At 43.0% G+C, this 22,785-nt stretch overlaps 1 protein-coding gene across 1 annotated transcript in view; it reads left to right on the forward strand.

The window, feature by feature from the left end:
- LOC143038250 (kelch domain-containing protein 10-like) overlaps positions 1–21,496 on the forward strand; it is a 28,562-nt gene extending 7,066 nt beyond the window's left edge. The window contains exons 3-8 of the mRNA XM_076207264.1: positions 14,248–14,601; positions 16,891–17,034; positions 17,450–17,554; positions 18,727–18,844; positions 20,494–20,630; positions 21,195–21,496. Of these exons, the coding sequence (XP_076063379.1) occupies positions 14,248–14,601; positions 16,891–17,034; positions 17,450–17,554; positions 18,727–18,844; positions 20,494–20,630; positions 21,195–21,449 (1,113 nt within the window). The 3' untranslated portion in view covers positions 21,450–21,496. The remainder of the gene's footprint in view (positions 1–14,247; positions 14,602–16,890; positions 17,035–17,449; positions 17,555–18,726; positions 18,845–20,493; positions 20,631–21,194) is intronic.
- The last annotated feature ends 1,289 nt before the right edge of the window (positions 21,497–22,785 follow it).

Below are 22,785 nucleotides of genomic sequence, written 5' to 3' on the forward strand. Positions count from 1 at the left end.
AGAGAAGAAGAAGAGGAGGAGGAACAAGAGGAGGAACAAGAGGAGAAGGAAGAGGAGGAGGACGAGAAGGAAGAGGAAGAGGAGGAATAAAAGAAAGAGGAAGCAGAAGATGAAAAAGAAGATGAACGAGAAGAAGAAAGAGGGGGAATAGGAGGAGAAAGAATAAGAAAAAATGAGAATGAAGGAGAAGACGATGAAGATGATGATGAAGAAGTAGAGGAAAGTGATGCTGCCTCTGCTGCTGCTGACAATGATAGTGGTGATGGAAGAGGATGTTGAGGAGGAAGAGATAGGAAAGCGAGGAAACGAAAAGGAAAAAGCATGAGAGAAAGAGAGAGAGAGAGAATATTGCCATCAGCATGATTAGAATATTAAAGAGTAGTTGTTTTCATTCTCAGTGACATATATACGAGGGAACCATAAGCTTTTCAGCGATCTATTGCTTCGGCACTTTTATAGAAATTTACCATGATCTTTTTTTTTTTCGATGAATCGCGTATTTCGATGAATTGATCGTGCCGATGCCGTCGGTAAATTAATGTCGATGAATTGTTGTCGGTGCTTTGTTGTCGGTAAACCCGTCATGCAAGATCGAGTAAGGTTTGTTTATTTGTCGGTGGCAAACTACAAACAACAGACAAAGCTGGGCAACCCTTGCTTGGTGATCTGAAGGCCGACCACTCGAATCCTTCCTGGTTCACTGTCACTTCTGAAAGCGCTCGACCTGGATCCCACCCCACCTGCGCGCACACGCACACACACACACACACACACACACACACACACACACACACACACACACACACACACACACACACACACACACACACACACACACAATGTATGAAATAAAATCTAAATATAATTGCAAATCAAGGACATAGATTAAGTTGGAACTGTACAAGAATTTGAGGCTAGGTATGATAAATTGGAGAGTAGGAGACGGGACCCAACGGGCATTGCTTCTTTCCTGTGTACTATAAGTGGGTAAATACAATTAGGTAAGCACGCGCACACACACAGCCGAACACCTTCCCCAAGCTGGGCTCGAAAAAAAGATGGCCGTAGCAACACAAGCTGATGGTCCCCAGCATTACATCACTTGTCATCTGGGTAGCAATAAATCATCTCACGTTTGAGGGACAACGAGCATAACGAGCCTACGGCTGTTACTACAGACAATGAAACACACCTGAAGAGACTTCGTGCACGTGGGCGGAGATTCACAACAGCGGACTTGCAGGGCAGAACTGGATCCACGAAGAAGAAGAAAAAACAAGTCTTTAATGCAACAGCGTTCCTTCTGGGTTGGGCTACCTCATATTAGTTTGGTGTAGGTCAGGGCAGTTATCTCGAATTATGACAAAAGAAACAATATAGATTTAATATATCTAGACTTTGCATTAGCTTTTGATACCGTCCCACACGAAAGACTACTCACTAAATTAGCTTTACATGGAATAAGTGGTAGCCTATTAGGTTGGACTAGTAATTGGTTGAATGGTCGTAAACAGAGAGTTGTTTTAAATGGAAAAACTTCTGGATGGAAAAGTGTTGCAAGTGGAGTTCCTCAGGGTTCCGTTCTTGGGCCACTTCTATTCATAGTATATATAAATGATATAGACCATGGACTAAAATCTACTGTTTCCAAATTTGCTGATGATACAAAACTGTGTGGAATGGCAAATGATCACTCAAACCAATTAGATATTCAAGAAGATTTAGATAAATTACAGCAATGGTCTGAAAAGTGGCTAATGAAATTTAACACAGGTAAATGCAAGGTAATGCACATAGGTAAAAATAACAGTAAGTACGATTACAAGTTATTTGGAAATTCGTTAACAAAAGTGGATAGTGAAAAAGATCTCGGCGTAATTATCAGTAACGACCTCAAATCATCCAAGCAGTGTATTTCAGCCTCTGAGAAAGCAAATAAGATTCTGGGACTGATTGCGCGATCTTTTGATTTCAAAAGTCCATCACTCATTAACAAGCTATATAAATCGTTAGTTCGTCCACATTTGGAATATGCTGTTTCCGTATGGTCACCGAATCTCATTAAAGACATTGACAGACTGGAAAAAGTACAACGGCGAGCCACAAAACTTATTCCAAATATAAAAAATAAATCATACGAAAATCGACTAAAACACATGAATCTGTTTTCCCTAAAAAAGCGTAGACTCAGAGGTGACTTGATACAGGTCTTTAAGATTTTAAAGGGAATTGACAACATCAAAAGTGACCAAATTTTCACATTGAATGAGAATCAGACAAGAAACAATGGTCTCAAACTGTCCGGAAATAGATTCAATTTGGAAGTAGGTAGAAACAACTTTGCCAACCGTGTAGTTAATGAATGGAATAAACTTCCTGCACAGGTAGTGCAAAGTAGTTCAGTTCGAAGCTTTAAGAATCATTTAGATAAATACCTAAGTAAGATGCTGTAATGATGATAATTTATGTTATATTATTTGTTTTTGTTTTGTTATCATTTGTCTGTCTGATTTTAATTTATTATTAGTTATATGTCAATTTATTGTTATTTACTACTTACCTGTTTGTTTATTATTTAACTATACCTATGCATTTATTTATGTATTTTATTTGTTATTTACATTATTATAGTTTTTATTTATTGTTTTATTATTAATATGATTTTTTTTTCCGCATCCGACCTAGATATGGATCAAAAGGTCTCCTGTCGGCATGCTCCGCCTTTGTAATCCTTTGTAGTAGTACGTGAGGAGGAGGAGGAGGAGGAGGAGGAGGAGAAGGAGGAGGAGGAAGAGGAGGAGGAGGAGGAGGAGAAGGAGGAGGAGGAGGAAGAGGGGGAGGAGGAGGAAGAGGGGGAGGAGAAGGAGGAGGAGGAGGAGGAAGAGGGGGAGGAGGAGGAGAAGGAACCCTGGATACTTACCTTTCCGGAGTCTGCCCGGATGCCCGGATGCCCGGATCCAGAACCGTCGACTTGGTTCTGTGCATTAACTAAATTCTTACTTTTACAAATATACAGCTTTTATCTATGTCTTATTTACTTGCTCATCTGTTTTAGGCAACAAACCACATTTCTGAGTCCTTGGAGTAATAATCTGCCTTAAATCTCTCACAAGCATACGTAGGACCCCCCCCCCCCCGCAAAATGTGAATGAAATCACATACCGACAGAACGTATTATGACTCACAACAGCTTCATCTCGGTGGCCACACTTCACAAACTTTGTTCTGGTTCATAGGCAGTGTGTTGAGTGGCGGGTTGGTTTTGACCGAATGTCACTAATCCTACTTTTCATTCACGATGTCGACAGACTATTCAGTTCATGTCCGTGGCACCTCAGATATTAAAGCGATCCCTACACGATCAACATAATTGCGCAATATTCCGCATTGCACAATATTATTGACGGTGTAGGGATGGTATTGAAGAGGCAAATGTGTTTGGCCTGTACGTTTGATGCCTTTAATATATTTTGTCATTCTTCAGTATCATCCCTACGCCATCAATAATATTGTACAATACGGGATATTGCGTAATAACATTGATCGTGAAGTTATTTTCGTCTAGAGGAGGAGGAAGTTGTGGAGGAGGGGAGGAGGAGGAGGGGAGGAGGAAGAGGAGGAGGGGAGGAGGAGGAGGAGGGGAGGAGGAAGAGGAGGAGGAGACGAGGAGGTAGAGGGGGAGGAGGAGAACCTGTTTCATAAGTACCTTCGGTTACACAAGCCAAGCATCAAGTTTTTGCATTCAGGAGAACCTTAGTCGAGTCTACTCTGGCTCCAGCGGGGTGTCCGTCAGCAGTCGTCATTGTCGCCGTCTTCACTCAGGCGGGAGCCCCTTCATAGGTGTCTGGGTCGCACATGCAGCACCTTCCCTCTGGAAGAAGCCAAGGAGCTCGAGTGAAGCACCTTTCCGCTGTCGGAGCCCCAATAAATAATAATAATAATAATAATAATTAATAATAATAATAATAATAATAATAATAATAATAATGATAATAATAATAATAATAATAATGATAATAATAATAATAATAATAATTAATAATAATAATAATAATAATAATAATAATAATAATGATAATAATAATAATAATAATAAAAACTCATAGATCCAATTCTAGGACTTCAATAAATATATGAGAATGACAATATACTTTAAAACAACTTTATAGTTATATATATATATATATATAAATAAAATATATATATTATATATATATATATACATATATGTATATATATATAAATACACATTATATATATATATATATATATATATATATATATATATATATATATATATATATATATATACGAGTGAAAGGCTGGTGAGGTAAACACCAGGAACAGTTGGAGTTTTATTACTAACGTTTTGTCCTGAAAGGACTTCCTCAGAGTGTACACAAACAATTCATTGACAGCTTATATATCCCCAGCGGTCTTATTCCCTTTTCTCCAAATCACCGTGTCCAGGAAGGTTAATCTTTTATTTTCCTCGTGGTCCACTGTGAACCGGCTGTCCTGTTCTATCCCGTATAACCTATTCAATTTTTCGTTAAGATCGGTTTTCCTGTGGGTAATGACAAGTACGTCATCCACGTACCGCATCCAAGTGGGATCCTGGCCCATTATGTTCACAAAATGATCTCTTTCTAACACTTCCATGTATAATGAGGCTAACACAGCACTGAGCGGATTCCCCATTGCGAGTCCACGACACTGGAAATATTCTACGTTGTTGAAGACGAAGGGGTCAGTTTACAGGAAAAAACACTAACAAAGATGACATCGTGCTTTACTACTCAGCCCACATCTTCAAAATCAAGAGTGGATTTGTCATTGGTTTCTTCCTGAGAGCTTTCCAAATATGTAGTGAGGAATTCCTCTAGGAAGAAATCAATCACATTTTTGATGGTTTCAAAAAACTACTTTATCCAGAAGGTTTATTACACAGGTTGAAAAGGAAGGCCCCAAGAATAACAAAAGGAAGCAGAGAGGGCAAAAGAGGAGAGACCGAATCGACAGTGGTGGGTTTTTGTCCGTCCCCAACTTAAGATTCGCGTGTGAAATGGGACAGATGCTCACCCGGGCGGGGTTAAAATTTACTTTTAGCACTGGTACCAGGATAGTTGAGTGTATACATACATACATATATATATATATATATATATATATATATATATATATATATATATATATTGATATATATATATATATATATATATATATATATATATTGATATATCGATATATATATATATATATATACACATATATATATATATATATATATATATATATATATATATATATATATATATCACTGTGGATAATTCGGTGCACAGATCTGGAAATACCCACTTGCTGTGACAGCCGTCTGGTGGACATGCGGAATGACTGTTTCAAGTGGTCCCTGACGTCTTGTTATTGTTAACCACACTTCCACTGTTTCTAAACTTTTCTACCAAACGTGTGATCGTATGGCGATGGGGAATCTTCTCAGGATATTCACGTCGATATTGCCTCTAAACAAGTGTAGGTGACTTTGTTGGAAAATACAGTTCCACAATCTTTGTTCTCTCTTCCACCGAAAACTGTTCGTAGTGGTCCATCTTGGTATCAGATAAAACTTACAGGTCTGCTATGTAACTCACCTGAAAAAGAAAACGAAACAATTATTTCATCAGAAAATATAAGTTTAATTTTGTCCCTCTTTTTGTGCCCCACTCCGTGTGTATATATATATATATATATATATATATATATATATATATATATATATATATATATATATTATAATAAACTTCGAATAAAAGAAGATTCTATATTTCGGCTACCAACTGTAGCCCTCTTCAGGAAAGTACTTTCCTGAAGAGGGCTACAGTTGGTAGCCGAAATATAGAATCTTCTTTTATTCGAAGTTTATTTTCTCCGACTGTGGGTTTCTTGTGTGTTATTTACAAATGTGCTACTACATTTCTGTTTAGACACACACACACACACACACACACACACACACACACACACACACACACACACACACACACACACACACACACACACACACACACACACACATATATATATATATATATATATATATATATATATATATATATATATATATACACATATATATACACACACACATGAATTTCACTTTCAGGTATTGTCCGATGGAGCGGCCATGTCAGTTGTTGTGTGTCTCATTTCTACTCTATCATTATGGAGGATCATTATCAAATCGTGCGGCGAGACAGTAGATATTTAACATCTATTTCCTTATTCACTTCATTATTTATTAATCTAAACTTTATTTCAATCAAGTTGCTGCTGTTCAAGTTTGCTGTAGAGGCAATTGATGCCATGAAGACTTCTACATACCCTGATTACGTCCATTCTGGCGCCATCATGAATCAACTCATGGGGAGCGCCACAAAGATGAATAAGACATTCTGCTGGTTAGTCAGGACATGCTCTAACACCCCCCCCACACTCCACTACTGAGGGAGTGACACGGAGATGAATGAAATAGCCTGACGAAAAGCAGAATGGAAGTGAAAATGCCCTCTGGGAGATGAAGGACCCAAACCGTTTTCCTCCCTGTCGAGGGGTAGCTGAGCCTTGGATGCTCGTCCATCACATGAAGGGAATCGTCTGGTATCAACCATGATAAAATGTACGAGGAACGTCACGTGCTGGTTGGAGAGAATGGGTGGGAGTGATGTGGGGGTATTCCCACAGTAGGAAGCGACAACGCCAGCAGCGCGGCTTCTGTCCAGCAGTGTCGGGAATAATTTGTCCTAAGGCAGAAAGACGCACAAGAAATACAATACCCTTTCATATTTACCCTACTTCCTCCTCTTAATCCTCCTCCCCTTCCTCCTACCACCTCCTCTGCCTTCCAACCATGACCTGCCTCAACAGTAGAGGGAGTGGGGAAGGTATGCGTCACTTGTATAAGTCTGATTGGCGCCGACAAGCATAGACGGCGATGGCGTAAAAAGCAGCCAGAAGGTAGACAAACCTGATGTAATAGGGCAACCACGGCAAAAAAAAGAGGGCAGGACGCACTGGAGTGGAGTAATCGCCATACAACGGGACTGTCTTTGTCTGGTTGCATAAATCTCTCTCTCTCTCTCTCTCTCTCTCCTTCATCCGTATGTAAGATATCTCCTCACATGGCTTGTCAGTAAAGCTGGAGACCAACTTGGTTGTCGTTCTTTGCGTTCTCTCGACCTTACTTATAGTCTTCATTGTGTGTAGACTCCATACCACCGCTGCATATTCTAATCTGGGTCGGATTAGGATCTCCATCAGTTATTTTTATTTTTTACCATCTCCCTATCAGTGTAGTAAAAAGCCAATTTTATGTTCATGAATCAGTATGTCGGACACAAATTATCCTGATCAACACTACCAAATTCTTCACAACTTATATTCTTTCAATTTTAAATGAATATATCATAGACGTTCTCTTTGTATATTTGTCCATTTTAAATATCATTAATTATCTGTTTCATGGGCGTTGCAATCCATTTTTCCAGTTTGTTTCCAGTCATATTCTGTTAAGATAATATCTTAAGAATTTACAATCTTCTTCACAAACTTTGCGTTATCATCTAACGTGTTAGTGCAACATGCAGTTCCTTATATCTTGTCAGTTACGTAAATCAAGACCATTACAAATACCTTTGCTGTGTGTGTGTGTGTGTGTGTGTGTGTGTGTGTGTGTGTGTGTGTGTGTGTATGTGTGTGTGTGTGTGCGTGTGTGTGTGGCTGGGTGTGTGTGTGTGCGCGCGCATATACACAAAAACCTCACTTTGTCTAGGAATGCAGTCGAAATTTACGATTTACTCTGCAAGGAAATAAGTAAATTCGTTTGTAATGAGGTAGTAGTGGTCCTGGAGTTGAGTGGACGGCGGGTAGTGATTAATGGGACGGAGATGTGGGAGGGAAGGGGAGAATAAGACAGGCGCGCGCAAGAGAGAAAGAAGGTTTTACCGACTTCAAGCAAGCCGTATGGAAAAAGAAGACAGAAGATTAGGGTGAGGCTGAAAGGGAGGGGTCGCGGGGAAGGGAAAGGGTAGGGGAGCGGGTTGAGACTGAAGAATGGAAAAAGGGGGTTGGAAGTCGAGACTGGAAAAAAGCCGGTAACGCTGTCTCCTTCATTATGATACGTGTATGTCTACAAAATCCTTCGATGAAAATATAATCGGGAGTCAACATGACGACACGCAGATCTCAGACTTTGTCATGTCGGAATCAGACATGTAATGTTACATGAAGCACCTCCCCCTCCCCACGCGCTCCCTACACGTTGACACTTCTTGTATCTCGGGTTGCGCTACCTGCCGCCAGGCCATTTCTTTAATTTCCGTGCCCCCCCCTCCCCGTGGCACTGTTATTGGTACCAAATGCCTTCAAGTAAATCCTCATGCCGTATGTATTTTTTGGGGGGGAGGGGAGGAAAGGGGGGAGCTGGGGGCCTTGGCTACAGAATACATCAACTGGAAGTGCGCGTCGTTTCAGAAACTTCAGAAAATTGCGACAAGGAAGCTTGTCTCGTCTCTCTCCTGATGTATTGTCGCTAAAAAGGGATCTTTTTGCATGGCGGGGTAACGAGACAGCCCAAAGGACTTTCTTTTTCACTGGTGCGACTTGCGTCCTTGCGACACACCCCAAAGGGTCCTCCTTTGCAGTGTCATGCCTGCGAAGCGAGATGGATACTCTACCTCTTCCTCCTTCTCCTCCGAAGCGTCCTCTCCTGCGGTTATTCTTAGGCTGCCGTGACCCTGCAGATCACGAAACCAGTGGGTCTTGGATATCTTCTTTTCTTTTCACCTTTTCAGTCTTTAAGGTACACCATAATCGTTTTATTTGATTTAAAAACTTATTTATTTATTTTCTATTCACATTTGTTAATTCTATCCATTTAATAATTTTTTTTCTTTATATCCTTCTCATTGCAGCGGTTCTTCATTTTCCCAACTACACTCAACAAATTGATCCCTTTGAAATTTCTACACTCACACTTGTCCCCCTTTCCCTTGTAAAGTGGAACTATACAGGCACTCCTCCAGTCCTCTGGAACTCTACCCTCTTTTAAACAAACATTAAACAACCTCACCAGTCAGTCCACCATCACTGTACCTCCCTTTTTTAAGACACTCCGCATGACACCCATCCAACCCAGGTGCCTTACCTGCTCTCATCATTTTAATAACTGCTTTCACCTCATTTTTCCTTATTTCTCCTCCATTTTCCTCATTCATCACGGTCATTTTCTTAGCACTTCCCACTGCAACTACCTTTCCCTCCCTATCCTCCTTCACATTTAGCAACTCCCTAAAATACTCTGCCCACCTTCCTCTCACTGCCGTCTCTCCTATTATCATCTCTCCATCTGCATATTTTACCTTTTCTTCTCTACTTGATTCGCCTCCCCCTCCTCTCTTAATTTCCTTCCAAAACATCTTCTTATCACTTTCAATATTTTCTGTCATATTCTTACCCCGTTTCACATCTGCCTCGCTTATCTTATGCTTTACTTCTCTTCTCTTTTCTTTGTACCTCTCATATGATTCCCTCGTCCCATTTTGTAACCAATCTGTGAATGCTCGTTTCTTTTTATCTACAACCTTCTTTGCTTCATCATCCCACCACTCACTACCCTTCCTTCTATTTCCTCCCGTCCTCCTTGTTCCACACAGCGTCTTTGCACACCTTGTGATTCCCTCCTTGAACCATTACCTACTCCTCCTCCTCTCCTAGTTCTACTCTCTCCCACTCTTCTCAGTTTCTTCTTGTACTCCTTCTCCTTTTCTTTTTCATTTAAGCAGTTCACTCTAAGCACCTCCCTACCTTCTGTCCTTTTCCTCTTTCACACACACACACACACACACACACACACACACACACACACACACACACACACACACACACATATATATATATATATATCACAACAAAGATATGTCGTAGCACATATGTAAAATAATACTGATGACCCACTTTCGGAGAAGAATAAGCGAAGATGTAGAGATCTGTATATTTCGATCACTTACTGTGATCCTCTTCGGCAGATATGAAGAGGATCACAGTAAGTGATCGAAATATACAGATCTCTACATCTTCGCTCTTCTCCGAAAGTGGGTCATCAGTATTATATATATATATATATATATATATATATATATATATATATATATATATATATATATATATATATATATATATATATATACACCGTATTTTACAGCTCGCAAGACGCTGCATCTTGGAAGATCCACCCTAATATTTGAAAGAAATTTCTAAGAAAAAGTCATTCTCATACAAAAACACGTTCATCATATACCCAACCACTGAACACAAAAACATAAGAAGCAAGGACTCTGCAAGACTATTGTCTCAACTCTCATCACAAATTTGTTGAAGCACTCACCATCGATTTACAAATATGTAAATAGAAATACCATAGGTAAAAATTTTAAAGGTTTTAGTAGCGGGCGACGGCACAATTTGTTTACAATACGTAATCACTTGTCCGATTTTGTTTGTATGGCGATGATATACTAGTTGGTGGTTAGTAAATATACCATATATTTTTCATTGTCCAAGGGTGATTTATCTTCATAAAAATAATTTTTTTTTCAAAAATATGCATGGAAAAAAAAAAAAAAAAAAAAAAAAAAAAAAAAAAATATTCATCCTCAAATCCCGAGCACTCGTCACTACTGGAAGGATTATGGTATTGGAAATACTTGTAACAGCTAAGTACTGAGTTTACATTATATAAAAAGGCTGAATTAAATAGTACTTAAGCTAACATCATAGTGTAATGACTCAACATACAAATCCAGGTCGCTATCGGTCAAGTGTCCAAGCTCACTTGAGCCTGGGTTCGACAGACACGTGTTTAAAGTGATGTGTGAACGTGTGAACGGGGTATTTGGGGTTTAACCAACGTGTTCGACAACCAAATACCCCGTTCACATGTTCACACATCACTTTAAACACGTGTCTGTCGAACCGCGTTCGACGAACCGTTAGACCGTGTAAACCCCCTCTTACAGTACAACATTTGTCTTGGAAGACGCACTAGTATTTTTTCAGGGTATTTTTTTTATGAAAAAAGTGCGTCTTGTAAGCCGTAAACTACGGTATATATATATATATATATACTGTATATATATATATATATATATATATCTGATAATCCCCCACTCTCTGCCCTTAGAACATGTACATCCAAAACTCTTTCTACTCTTCTCCTGGTTACCACTAGTCCATTAAAGCCCTAGCAACCACCCTTCCATCCACCACCTTCTCCCTAATAATGAAAATAATAATAACGGCTATAGTAATGATAATAATAAGATATTGATGATAATAACAGTAACAATAATAATAACAATAACAATGATAACAATAATAATAATAATAACAATAATAATAAGGATAATAATAATAATAATAATAATAATAATAATAATAATAATAATAATAATAATAATAATAATAATGATAATGATATCAATAATGATAATGACGATAATGATAATGATGAGAATGGAACTGCCACCCGGTGTGCGAAAGGGGCACTGCTTTGCCTCCGACTGGCGGCCCTGGTCTCTATTGGTCGTCCCTCCCCGCCGAGAGACAAGAGCCTCGACAGACCCTCGTCTGGACCTCGACCGCATCCCGCGGATCTCCTTCCTGTGTGGCACGTGACACGTGCGTCCCCAGACGATGAAACAGTGCACGGTGGTCAAGGATGAGGCACAGGATGAAGGGCTGGGAGGAGGAGGAAGGAGACAGGGAGGAGGCGGGGAGGCCGGGAGGGAGGGAGGGAGGGAGGAAAGGAAAAGGGGGAAGAGGGAATAAGGAGGGAAGGCAGAAGGGAGGGAAGAGAGGAAAGGGAGAAAGGGGGAAGAAGGAGGGAGGGAGGAAGGGGGAAGGAGGAAGAAGGAGGGAGGGAGGAAGGGGGAAGGAGGGAAGGAGGAAGAGGAAGGAGGGAGGGAGGAGGGGGAAACACAGGAGGGAAGGGGGAGGGAGGAGGGGGAAGAAGGAGGGAGGGGAGAGAGATAGAAGGGAGAGAAAGGTGGGAGGAAGGAGGGAGAGGAGTGGGAGGGAGGAGTAACGAAGGAGGGAGGGAAAGGGAAAGGAGGAGGGAGGGAAGGGGAAAGGAGGAGGGAGGGAAGGGGGAAGGAGAAAGGACAAAGGAGGGGGGAAGGCGGGAGGGAGGAGGGAGGGAGAGAAGTGGGAAGGAAGAGGAAGAGAAGGGGGAGGAAGGAGAGAGGAGGGAGGGAGGGAGGGAGGGAAGGGGAGGGAGGAGGGAGGGAGTGAAGGAGAGGAAGGAGGGACGAAGGAGGGAAGGAAGGAGGAGAAAGGATGGAGAGAAGTGGGAAGGAGGGAGAGAGAAGTGGGAGGGAGGAGGGAGAGAGAAGTGGGAGGGAGGAGGGAGAGAAGGGGGAGGAAGAAGGAACGAAGAAGGGAGGAAAAGAGGAGGGAAGGAGGGAGGGAGGGGTAGGGGGGAAAGAGGAGGAAGGAACGGGAGAGGTGAGACAAAGTCAGACTCCCAAATAAATCATCTGGTTGGAATTTGCCGATTTACACACGTGCGCGTGCGCATTTCTCATTTTTAGCGTCCGCCAACACGCTTCATAAAACACACACACACACACACACACACACACACACACACACACACACACACACACACACACACACACACACACACACACACACACACACACATTTATATATATATGTATATATATACACACACACACATATATATATAAATATATGTATATATATGTATATATATATGTATATATATATAATGTATATATATACATATATATATGTATATATATACATATATATATGTATATACACATATAATATATAACCATATATATATATATATATATATATATATATATATATATATATATATAAAACTTAAACCCACTCTCGGAGAAAGATAAGCTGAGATACAGAGTAAAACCGTATATTTCGACCACAGTATATATATATATACATATATGTATATATATATATATATATATATATATATATATATATTTATGTATTAAAAAAGATACAGTCTATATATATATATATATACTGTATATATATATAAATATATATATATATATATACTGTATATATATATATATATACATACATACATACATATATATATATATACATATATATATATATATATATATCTACATATATATATATATATATATTATATATACTGTATATACATATATATATATATATATATATATATATATATATATATATATATATATATATATAACCTCTGATACTTTCCAAGAGGTGATTACCTCTTACACTTGTCCACAGAATAATCTCTCCTTTCTTTCAATCATTGATGTTGACTTAAGTTTTTACATTTGTTTTTTGGATTATGTTGCCCTTACATTGAGTTAAGGGACTGCGACTATTAGTAATATGTCGTTTTTTTTTTCTTTAAACTCAAAGTATAATTTCTTTACTCTGAACCCCCTCTCTCTCTCCACTAAAATGTCAACCGCCGTGGCCAATATCAGAAAGTGAGTGAAAGTATACTCACTTTTTTTAAGCTGACTTTGCACCATCACCACACCCAGACAGGAGCGGATACAGGGATCCTGCAACCACAAATGTGTGTGTGTGTGTGTGTGTGTGTGTGTGTGTGCTAACAAAGGGTTGAAGAACTCATGCCAAGCGGGCTTATTAGCAATCGACGTTGTCACCTTTGCTCTAAATGTTTGAACTTCCAAGTTGAAGTCACAGGAAGAGTCTGGATCGAAATGCGGGGCCCGCGTCGTGGCGACTGAAATTGCCCCACCACTCGACACACTACCAGATCTAAGACTCTGTCTACAATATACGTTATTTTAGTTTTCACTTATCTATCTATATATCAATTTAATAATTCATTCATTATCTATCTATCTATATCTATCTATCTATCTATATATATTACTAATCATTCATGTAACTGGCCGAGTTGTTTAGGGCATCGCTACTTGCGGCGGAGGTGGTTCAAACCCCTGCCGTCAGCGAGCTGGACCAAGTGCATGGTTCATTAGATTCCACGCTATAAAATTCCTCTGCAAGGGGCATCGTCCTAGCCTCCTGATAGTGGGGTTCGTGACCTGAAACCGAATCATCATTACCATTCATTTACTGATTCATTCGCATATTTGTTTGTTTTCCTCCCAGGCACTACGGCTGAACCTGTTTACATCCGAATGGGAGGAAGTCGACAGCCCAGAGACCTCCTCCTACTCCTTCTCCTCTGGCGCACTTACGCCCTTCATCCCCGGAGACCAAGAGAGCTCAGACTCTTTCTTGGGGCCTTGTGGGGTTCCTGGCGGAGGCGACGACGGCGGAGGACCTACGGCGTGCATCTCGCACTGCATGTGGAAGGTCGGGCCACAGGTGATGACCCTCGGCGGGACCGGCTTCCCCTTCGGAAGCACCATCGGGGGAACTGTCCATGTCTTGGACGTCGACGGAGGAACCTGGAGCGCCCTCGGCACGAGTGGCCAGGAGCCATCGCCGATGTATGGCCAGGTACGAGGTGCCTTCCTTCACTCCCCACTCCTCTATCTCTCTCTCTCCCTCTGTCTCTCTCTCTTTCACACACGCAGCCTTCCACTTGCCCGAAAAACGAAGTGTCCTTAACTTCTTCGATTGACTGACCTCTTTCCCGGCATCAGACTATTTTGTTCAGCTCGTGTGTGTGTGTGCGTGTGTGTGTGTGTGTGTGTGTGTGTGTGTGTGTGTGTGTGTGTGTGTGTGTGTGTGTGTGTGTGTGTGTGTGTGTGTGTGTGTGTGTGTGTGTGTGTGTGTGCTTGTGTGCTTGTGTGTGTGTAAATTGGGCCACCGTGTCAAGGAGGTAAAATGAGAGGAGGAAGACAAAGGTCAGAACAAGGCCGCCAGAGCGGGAGAGACTCTTCCTCACTTCTGGCGACAGATATCCTCTTTATATATTTCATCTTGGCTGCCGCGAGCCAATTCTGTTTCGTCAGTCTCGGGGAGGGGGGGGGAGCTCATCTCCACAAATAAGATCTTTTCACTGCTGAGGGCCTTTGAGCATTCGATCTTGGAAATAAGTCAGCATGATGGTAAGCCTGGAAAAGGGTCATCAAACAGGAGGGGGGGGTGCAAGACAGAGAAGTTTGAAGGAGTAGCGTGGCAGAGGTTGGTACAGTCATAGGTGCAAATGTTGGAAGAGGCCTTTGTTCAATAGTGAACTAAAAATGGCTATGGGGTATTGTGGGGACATGCATAATCAGTGTACACTCCAAGTTCACAGAGAAAGAAGAACAATGAAAAGGAATAGAGGAATGGAAAGGGGTATGGGGAAGAGAAGAAAGGGAGGAGGGGAGGAGGAGGGGGAAGGGAGTATCAGTTGTCGCCGAAAGAAGAGAAGAGACGGTGTCGGGCGGTTGGGGGGGGGGCACATGGACCGACCACGTGGGTGAATCACGTGGGAGATGCTATCACACGACCCGCTGGGGGAAGTACGTATACACACACATACACACACACACACGTGGGACATGGAATGGAATTTAATACCGTCAAATGCAGGACAGAAATGGGAGACAGCCAGTGGAGAAGAAGGGTCTATTGGAACTTTGGAAAAAGGAAAATAGTCACTTTTGAAAATTAAAATATGTCACTTTCACAATATATTTCCCCCGGTTAGGGGGGAAATAAAAGTGTGATAGTGCTGGCGGTGCAGGGCACCATACAGCCTCCACATCAACTCTAAACTCATCCGACTCAAGAAAACTTGGAGGATTACAGTTTCCCCTCCAATCTTTCCTATTGGAATGGACCGATAGTACCATAGTCAACCTTCGGCAGGGGTGGGCAACCCTTGGCACGCGTGCAAATCTTGGTACACTTACGAGTTTTTTTCCGGCACGCGAAACCCAGAGCTCACCTTGAAGAATATAATTGATAAATCTCCAACTTCTCTTGTATGGCCATTGGTAACCGCAGACTGCGCTGGGCGGCGGACTGGGGCTCTCCTAGGAGGTGAAGGGAGCGAGGGAGGGAGGGAGGAGGGCCCATACTCGTATGGAGGCCTATCGTTTTACTCCGTTGGATCGCGAGAAATTTTTGTATCAAAGACTTGACTGGTTTTGGCACCCACTTATAAAGGTTGCCCAACCCTGCTAGGATTCGAGCTGGAGAGATTGGTCGATCTTGATGTGTGACAAAGCGTCTCATGTAGCTTCTTCAGCGCCCCGTTTTATGCACCACTGAATCACGTGATTAACCATGTAGGAATGAAGTGTTCCCATTGCATATGGTTTGTCTTGCTTGTTCCATTAAACATAAGTTTTGATGAGTTATTTGAAAAGAACCCGCAGTGGGTATGACCTCGGCTTTCACTGCACCTTCAGTGTTTCAAAGCGGCTATAAGAAGAATTGTCTGAAAAAAGACAGCGCGCTGGTCGAGCAGCCCCTAGCGTCTCCTCAAAGTTTAATCACCGGTTCGCACCCCAGTCAGCGCGTGGCTGCACTGTGTACATAAGACGTTAAATCCCAAACTGCAACCAGGTCTCATATTTAACTCTGATTTGTCGCGTAAAGGTACATTTTGCACGGTGTAATCACCGTTTAACGATGATCGTTCATGGCTCAATGATGATCGTATAACCAGTCTAGAGCACTAATTCTTTGTACGAGGTTGATGATTTTAACCGAACCTACCTACGCGTTTACCTAAATGTGATGCCAGGTAGGATGAGCGTCATCCGCCATTGGCTAATAATCATTCTATCGATCCGAGCAAAACGTACTTTAAGATGGACTTTTGACTATTTTTTTCTCTCTTTGGAACAGGCGGCCAGGAGACAGGGCGAATACGTCTACGTCGTCGGGGGCACCTCAGGCTACGCCTTCACCCTCGATGCCCACGCCCTTCACCTTCCCACGAGGACCTGGGTCCAGCTCCACGCCCACGAACAGTCTCACTCGTGTCACAAGGTGGGCAATTGAAAGGAGGAGAAGGAGCTAAATTTTCTTCCGGTGGGGACATGTGACTCGCAGTTTCGGTGCAGGCCACTGGATCTTCGCTACTGTTGAGTTCGTGGACATTTTCGACAAATGTGGATATATTTTGTATATGTGTAAGTGTATGCTATGCTTGCTGGTTGAACGGGTTAGAGCGTCGCTAATTGCGGCGGATGTCGAGGTGACGGCAGTTCGGACTTTGCCGCCAGCGAGTTGGACCAGGGACATGGTTAGTTAAATTCCATGCTACAAAGTCCTCTGTAAAGGGCACCGTCCTAGCCTCCTGATAGGGGGAGTTCGCGACGTTAAACCAAATCATAAATGTACATGTGTGTATCTGCATTCTTAATGTAAGAGTGGTTCCTCATATCAAACCTATTCCTTCCAGAAAAATAGTCTGGGCGGCAGGTACAGAGCCGAGATCGGCGTCATCGACGGCAGGATCGTGGTGGTGGGAGGAGCCTCGGCGCTGCAGGTCTTTGCCCTCGACACGGTGAGTCCCACGCCTGTGCCACGGACTCAGGCTACGACTAAGTGCCTCCTTTTTTTTTTTTTTTTTTTTTTTTTTTTTTTTTTATCGTGTCTCCGGTCGCACTGGCCCGATGTCAATTATTCACACGCACGTTTGGTCAAATTAAACTTTTTTCTTTCAACGAACGTTTTTTTTTTCCTCTTCAAACGAACGCGACGCGGCCGTCTAGCATTTGGCGGATAAGATTGTGTTGACCTCACGAAGCTCGCTCGGGGTAGTCTACGTTGTTGTTGGTGAGCGTGCTCACGAACGAACCGGACGACTGTGAAACCCATCTCAAGAAAGTGGATCTGAGACACTGGGTGACACCATTGCCCAAGTTCTAGAAGGTTCAACTCGGGTTGCCAAGAAAGCCGCCCTGCATGTACGTCCTCGTTTTTCGACATGACAGACAGAGAGAGAGAGGGGGAAATAGATATTTACAAACAGATATGAAGCCCTCCAACACGGTGACATGCCCCCACCCCAAACAAACAAACAATCCAAGAGCTACAAACTGATATAAACGCCTCCAGCACAGTGTCGTATTTCAATAATTTCGCTCTTGTTAAAGAGGGACGGTTTTATTCGGCTGAGGGAGCGATCCCCGTCTCGTTGGGTATCTAGGTCTCGGCTGACGCCTGTCCTCAGTCAGAACAAATACTTTGAAGTGCGCCACTCTCTTGGGATGGGGTGGGTGGGGGAGGCTGACATCCGTCCTTATCCCATTTAGTGGGATTCACACCCACAAAATTTTTCCTTTTGTTCAGTTTTCGTTTAAACCATTCTTGATGGAAATGCACGGTTTTCTCCCTCCCTTATCACTACTACTACCACTACAACCACTATCACGATTACTACTCCCACCACAGCCACAACCATCATCACTTGTGTCACCACCACTTTTTATGTAATTAACTGGCAGCTCCCGACATGTCTCCGTCCCGGAGGCTTTATCAGTTCGACGTTTCGCCCGTTACAGCTCAATCAAGTGCATCTTGATAAAGTTGTAACAAGCAAAACGTCCTACCAATACAGGGCCGTCATTACATTGTGCTTTTGATAAATATTCGTAACTCCACCACTACCATCGTCACCGCTCCTTGACCAAGTCCGTTTTCGTGTTCACGAAGTTATTCTTCTTGTCCGTGCAGGTCCCGGTTCTGGAGGGAGCAGGAGAGCCCTGGCGCCTCGAGAAGACGAACCCGGACCCGGCGACCGGCGAGTTCCCGCGGCCCCGGCGCGCGCATGCGGCCACGCAGCTGGGTACAGGTAAGCATAGGTCCCCTTGCGTAGCCGAAAGCTATTTTTTTTTTAACTGTAAATAGGTTTTATTTGGCTGAGGGAAACGTGCAGTCAATGGGTTACTCTTTTCTCTGTCTGGTAACATTCTGTGTGTGTGTGTGTGCGCGCGCGTATTTATCTAGTATTCTACGGGAAGGGGAGCTATACTCGTAGTGTTCCGTCTTTGTATCTCGCAACATCTACTAAGTATTTCAGCAGCTTTGACCCATCGTTTTTCGCTCATATTTCCGAAATAATCATTCACATCAGCATGGTATATTAGCACAACCTAATTCACACCCGGCCATAATTTTTGACGTTATAGTGTATTCATAAGTGTATTTAATTACGGTGTTTACTCTTGATATTGCGTGTGTCGTAGCCGACACCCGTGAAGTAAATCGAACAAGTGAAGTTGGTATACACGAGGTAGTTTGTCATGACGTCACGACTACACCTGTTCGATTTACTTCACGGGTGTCGGCTACGACACACTTAATATCAAGAGTAAACGCCGTAATTAAATACACTTGTAAATGCACTCTAACGTCAAAAATTATGGCCGGGTGTGAATTAGGCTGTGCTAATATATCATACTGATGTGAATGGTTATTTCGGAAATATGAGCGAAAAACGATGGGTCAAAGCCGCTGAAATACTTAGTAGTTTGTGTGTGCCCGTGTCTGTGCATGTGTGTGCGTGTGCTTTTGTATGTGTGCCTAAGTTTTTGTTTTCTTTTGTCTCTTTTTATCTTGGGTAGTGGTCAATTTACAACACAGAAATAGTCATTACATTCCACACCTTGTATTCTTAACAACTGCTCTTTTCGGAGGACCGCGAATTTGTACTTCGAGGCGCACGCCACGTCCACTTCCCCACTGCTGAAGAATAGGCCTAATGCCCGTGTCACACTATGCGGCGGCGCCAGATCCAGCCAAATTATGGACAAATCCAATTAGATCAATAAAATCATCTGGCGATGCCAGGAATTTTATTTAACGACCATCTTCTCCCGCAAGTTAAAATACCTTCATAACCTTTTGAGTCTAATGTCTTGAAGACTGCTGTAGCCAACAACAAGCCGCAACGGCGGCGCCGGACAGTGTGACACCGTTCTTATAGGTCTCCATTTATGGTGGTTTCCCCTCTAGATTATTTTTATTTATTCATTCATTTTATTTATCTATTTATTTTTGGCTATAAAGGAACTAGGACTTTTTTTTTTACACGATTTCACGTTGGTGTTCTGCCCTCAGCAGGCTTTTGGGTCATATGAGGAAATTCCTCACCCCGCCCCAGGACCCCCATCGCTAAGGTGAAGGGATCATTCATATGAGGGAGTCTGGGGTTCAGATTGATCAACTGGTTAAGTTAGGTTAGGTTAGGTTGGGTTAGGCTGGGTTATGTAATGTTAGTTTAGGCTGGGTTATGTTAGGTTAAGTTAGGTTAGGTTAGAGGATATACCGAAGACAAAACACTACTCAAGAACAAGGTGTGGGTAAATGGTTGTTATAGTCCTCATTTGTGGGTAGGAAATTGCTCTGCTGACTGTTCTCACAGTGATGGGTGGGATGGGAGTTGGGATTATTGTTCATACGATCCTATTTTTGTTTTCAAATCTTCATTCTCCTCTGCAGACTTGTACGTCTGCGGCGGGACGGACGACGAAGAAGTCTTCGACGATGTGTGGCGGCTGGACCTGGCCACCATGACTTGGCGGCGCCTCTTCAGTCTACCTCAGCCCCTCTACTTCCACGACTGCGCCGTCACGCCGGTCAGTGTTGGGGAGAGGGATGGGTGTGGGGGAAAGAGGAAAGGGATTGGTGTGGGAGGGATGGGTGTGTGGGGGGAAGGTGTTTAGGGGGAGGTATGGGTGTGGGGGAGAGGGGGAGTGATGGGTGTTGGGGAAAAGGGGGAAGGGATTGGTATGGGAGGAAGGTGAGGGATGGATGTGTCGGGGAGGGTGTTTAGGGGGAGGTATAGGTGTGGGGGAGAGGTGGAGGGATGTGTGTTGGGGAAGGAAGGGAGGGATGAGTGTGGGGGAAAGGGGGAGGAATGTGTGTGGGGGGAGGGGGAAGGATGAGTGTTGGGGGGGGTAGAGGGCACCCAGTCTTGGGCCCAAGTCTTCAGCCAAAGACACTACCATTGACTGCTAAATTCCCGAAGTGTCGGGAAGTAGTCAACAAGAACTGATGGAATCGAGCGCGGTCCTCAGCGTGAGGCGCGAGATTGGAAACCAACGGGCCACACACGTTGGCTCAAACCTATTGATAACTGATACAGGCGACTCACGTTTCCCGAGGGCTTACCTGACCAGTGTCTTGTCCTTCTCTTCCAGAGCGGCTGTCTCTACGTCTTCGGAGGTGTCCCCGAACTCGGCGGCTGCGAAGAGAGGTCAGACAAAGTGTACCGCGTCTGGCTGCACGCCCCGCCGCTCCTGGAGGCGGCCTGGGGCGCCCTTTCACACCCACGGCCTTCTGCTAGTCACATCAAGGCCATGTCCTCCGCTGACCTGCTGCAGGCCGGCGTCCCCAGGTCACTCACAAGAAGGTTATCCAGACCTATAAGAAGAGAGAAACCGCCCTTAATGTAACTCATGACTCTTCTAAGTTAATCGAATGTAGACAGTGTGTGTGTACGTCCCAGAGTATATTATCTAATTAAATTTATACTTATAAGACTTGAACTATTTTCTTATATTCCTTTTTGTTTAGGAGGGAGCTGTTATCATAGTACACCATGTAAAAAGTAGTATGCGGAGCCTTCTTTCAATGTATTATCTGTCTATATGCCAAAGGTTTCCTCCACCTCATAGGGGAGCTAGCCATGCCAAAGGCACGCACCCATTCCACTCCCATCCACCCATCACCCTTTCCTCCCTCTTATCCTAGCTCCTCGTGGATGGAAGGTCATCCCTGTCTCCTGCCCCTTGTCCGTGTCGGAAGCAATGCAGCAAGGCACAGCACATCCACAGCAGGGCCGATTCATTTACATAGCAACTCCTCTCCCTTAAATTATTCTACGAGAAGCCACTGTATCATAAAGGACAGAGCCCTTTGTCAACAGATTATGTCCTGCCAAACATCAGAACCCTTTGGAAATAATGTATTCAAAACTCGCTATTTAAACAACACACACACACAGAATTTATGAGCATTGTTTTCAATTCAAGTCATTCAGGAACCACAAATATACGTGGTATGTGGTGTTATACAACATCCCTGTGTTTGATACGTCAAATTTAAGAGCTTGGACAGATAATAGATAATAGGATGAACCACTAGACTGACTCGAGAGGTAGAGCACGATGTGCGTATATATTTCTCTCTCGTACTCCAGTCTTAGAACCCAGATTGAAATAATTGTATAGTATTATGGTGGCCGAGAGATGGATGTTTTGAGGGGGATGGTGGGGGGAGAAGGAGGAGGGCGGGGGGGTTACCGGGCCTCTGTTGCCACCTGATATTTTTCATTTATTTATTTGTTTTATTTATTTAGTTATTTATTCATTGTTTATTTATTTATTTTTATTTTTTGCGGGGCTATCGACACCCGCCCGGACCTCAACCTTGCGTGTGGTCCGGAACAATTCACTCATGAAGCAAGCAAACAGGTGGTGGTGCTATCCATGTGATGTCACTGTGAAGACTGGCGGTGCCCAGGGGAGATTAGGAAAGGAGGGCATCTCTCAGCCTCAGGCGACGCCAGGAGGAGGGTGTGACACGTGTGTAGAATTGCCCCAAAGAAACATTCTTACAAATGCCAAGATATCCAGATGCAGCTCGGGATGTAACTAAAAATAAGTCACCTAAAGAATTCGAGAGCTGAGTCTAATGTGATCTTTAAACTAATAAACGCACAAGAGAAAAGATATTACTGAAACTTTGTCTCGGTCCTGCAAACCCATTTATGATTATGGTACAATCCTC

The sequence above is a fragment of the Oratosquilla oratoria genome, chromosome 24 (genome assembly GCF_046742065.1).
Source record: "Oratosquilla oratoria isolate Oo_2021 chromosome 24, ASM4674206v1, whole genome shotgun sequence".
NCBI classification, from domain to species: Eukaryota; Metazoa; Arthropoda; class Malacostraca; order Stomatopoda; family Squillidae; genus Oratosquilla; species Oratosquilla oratoria.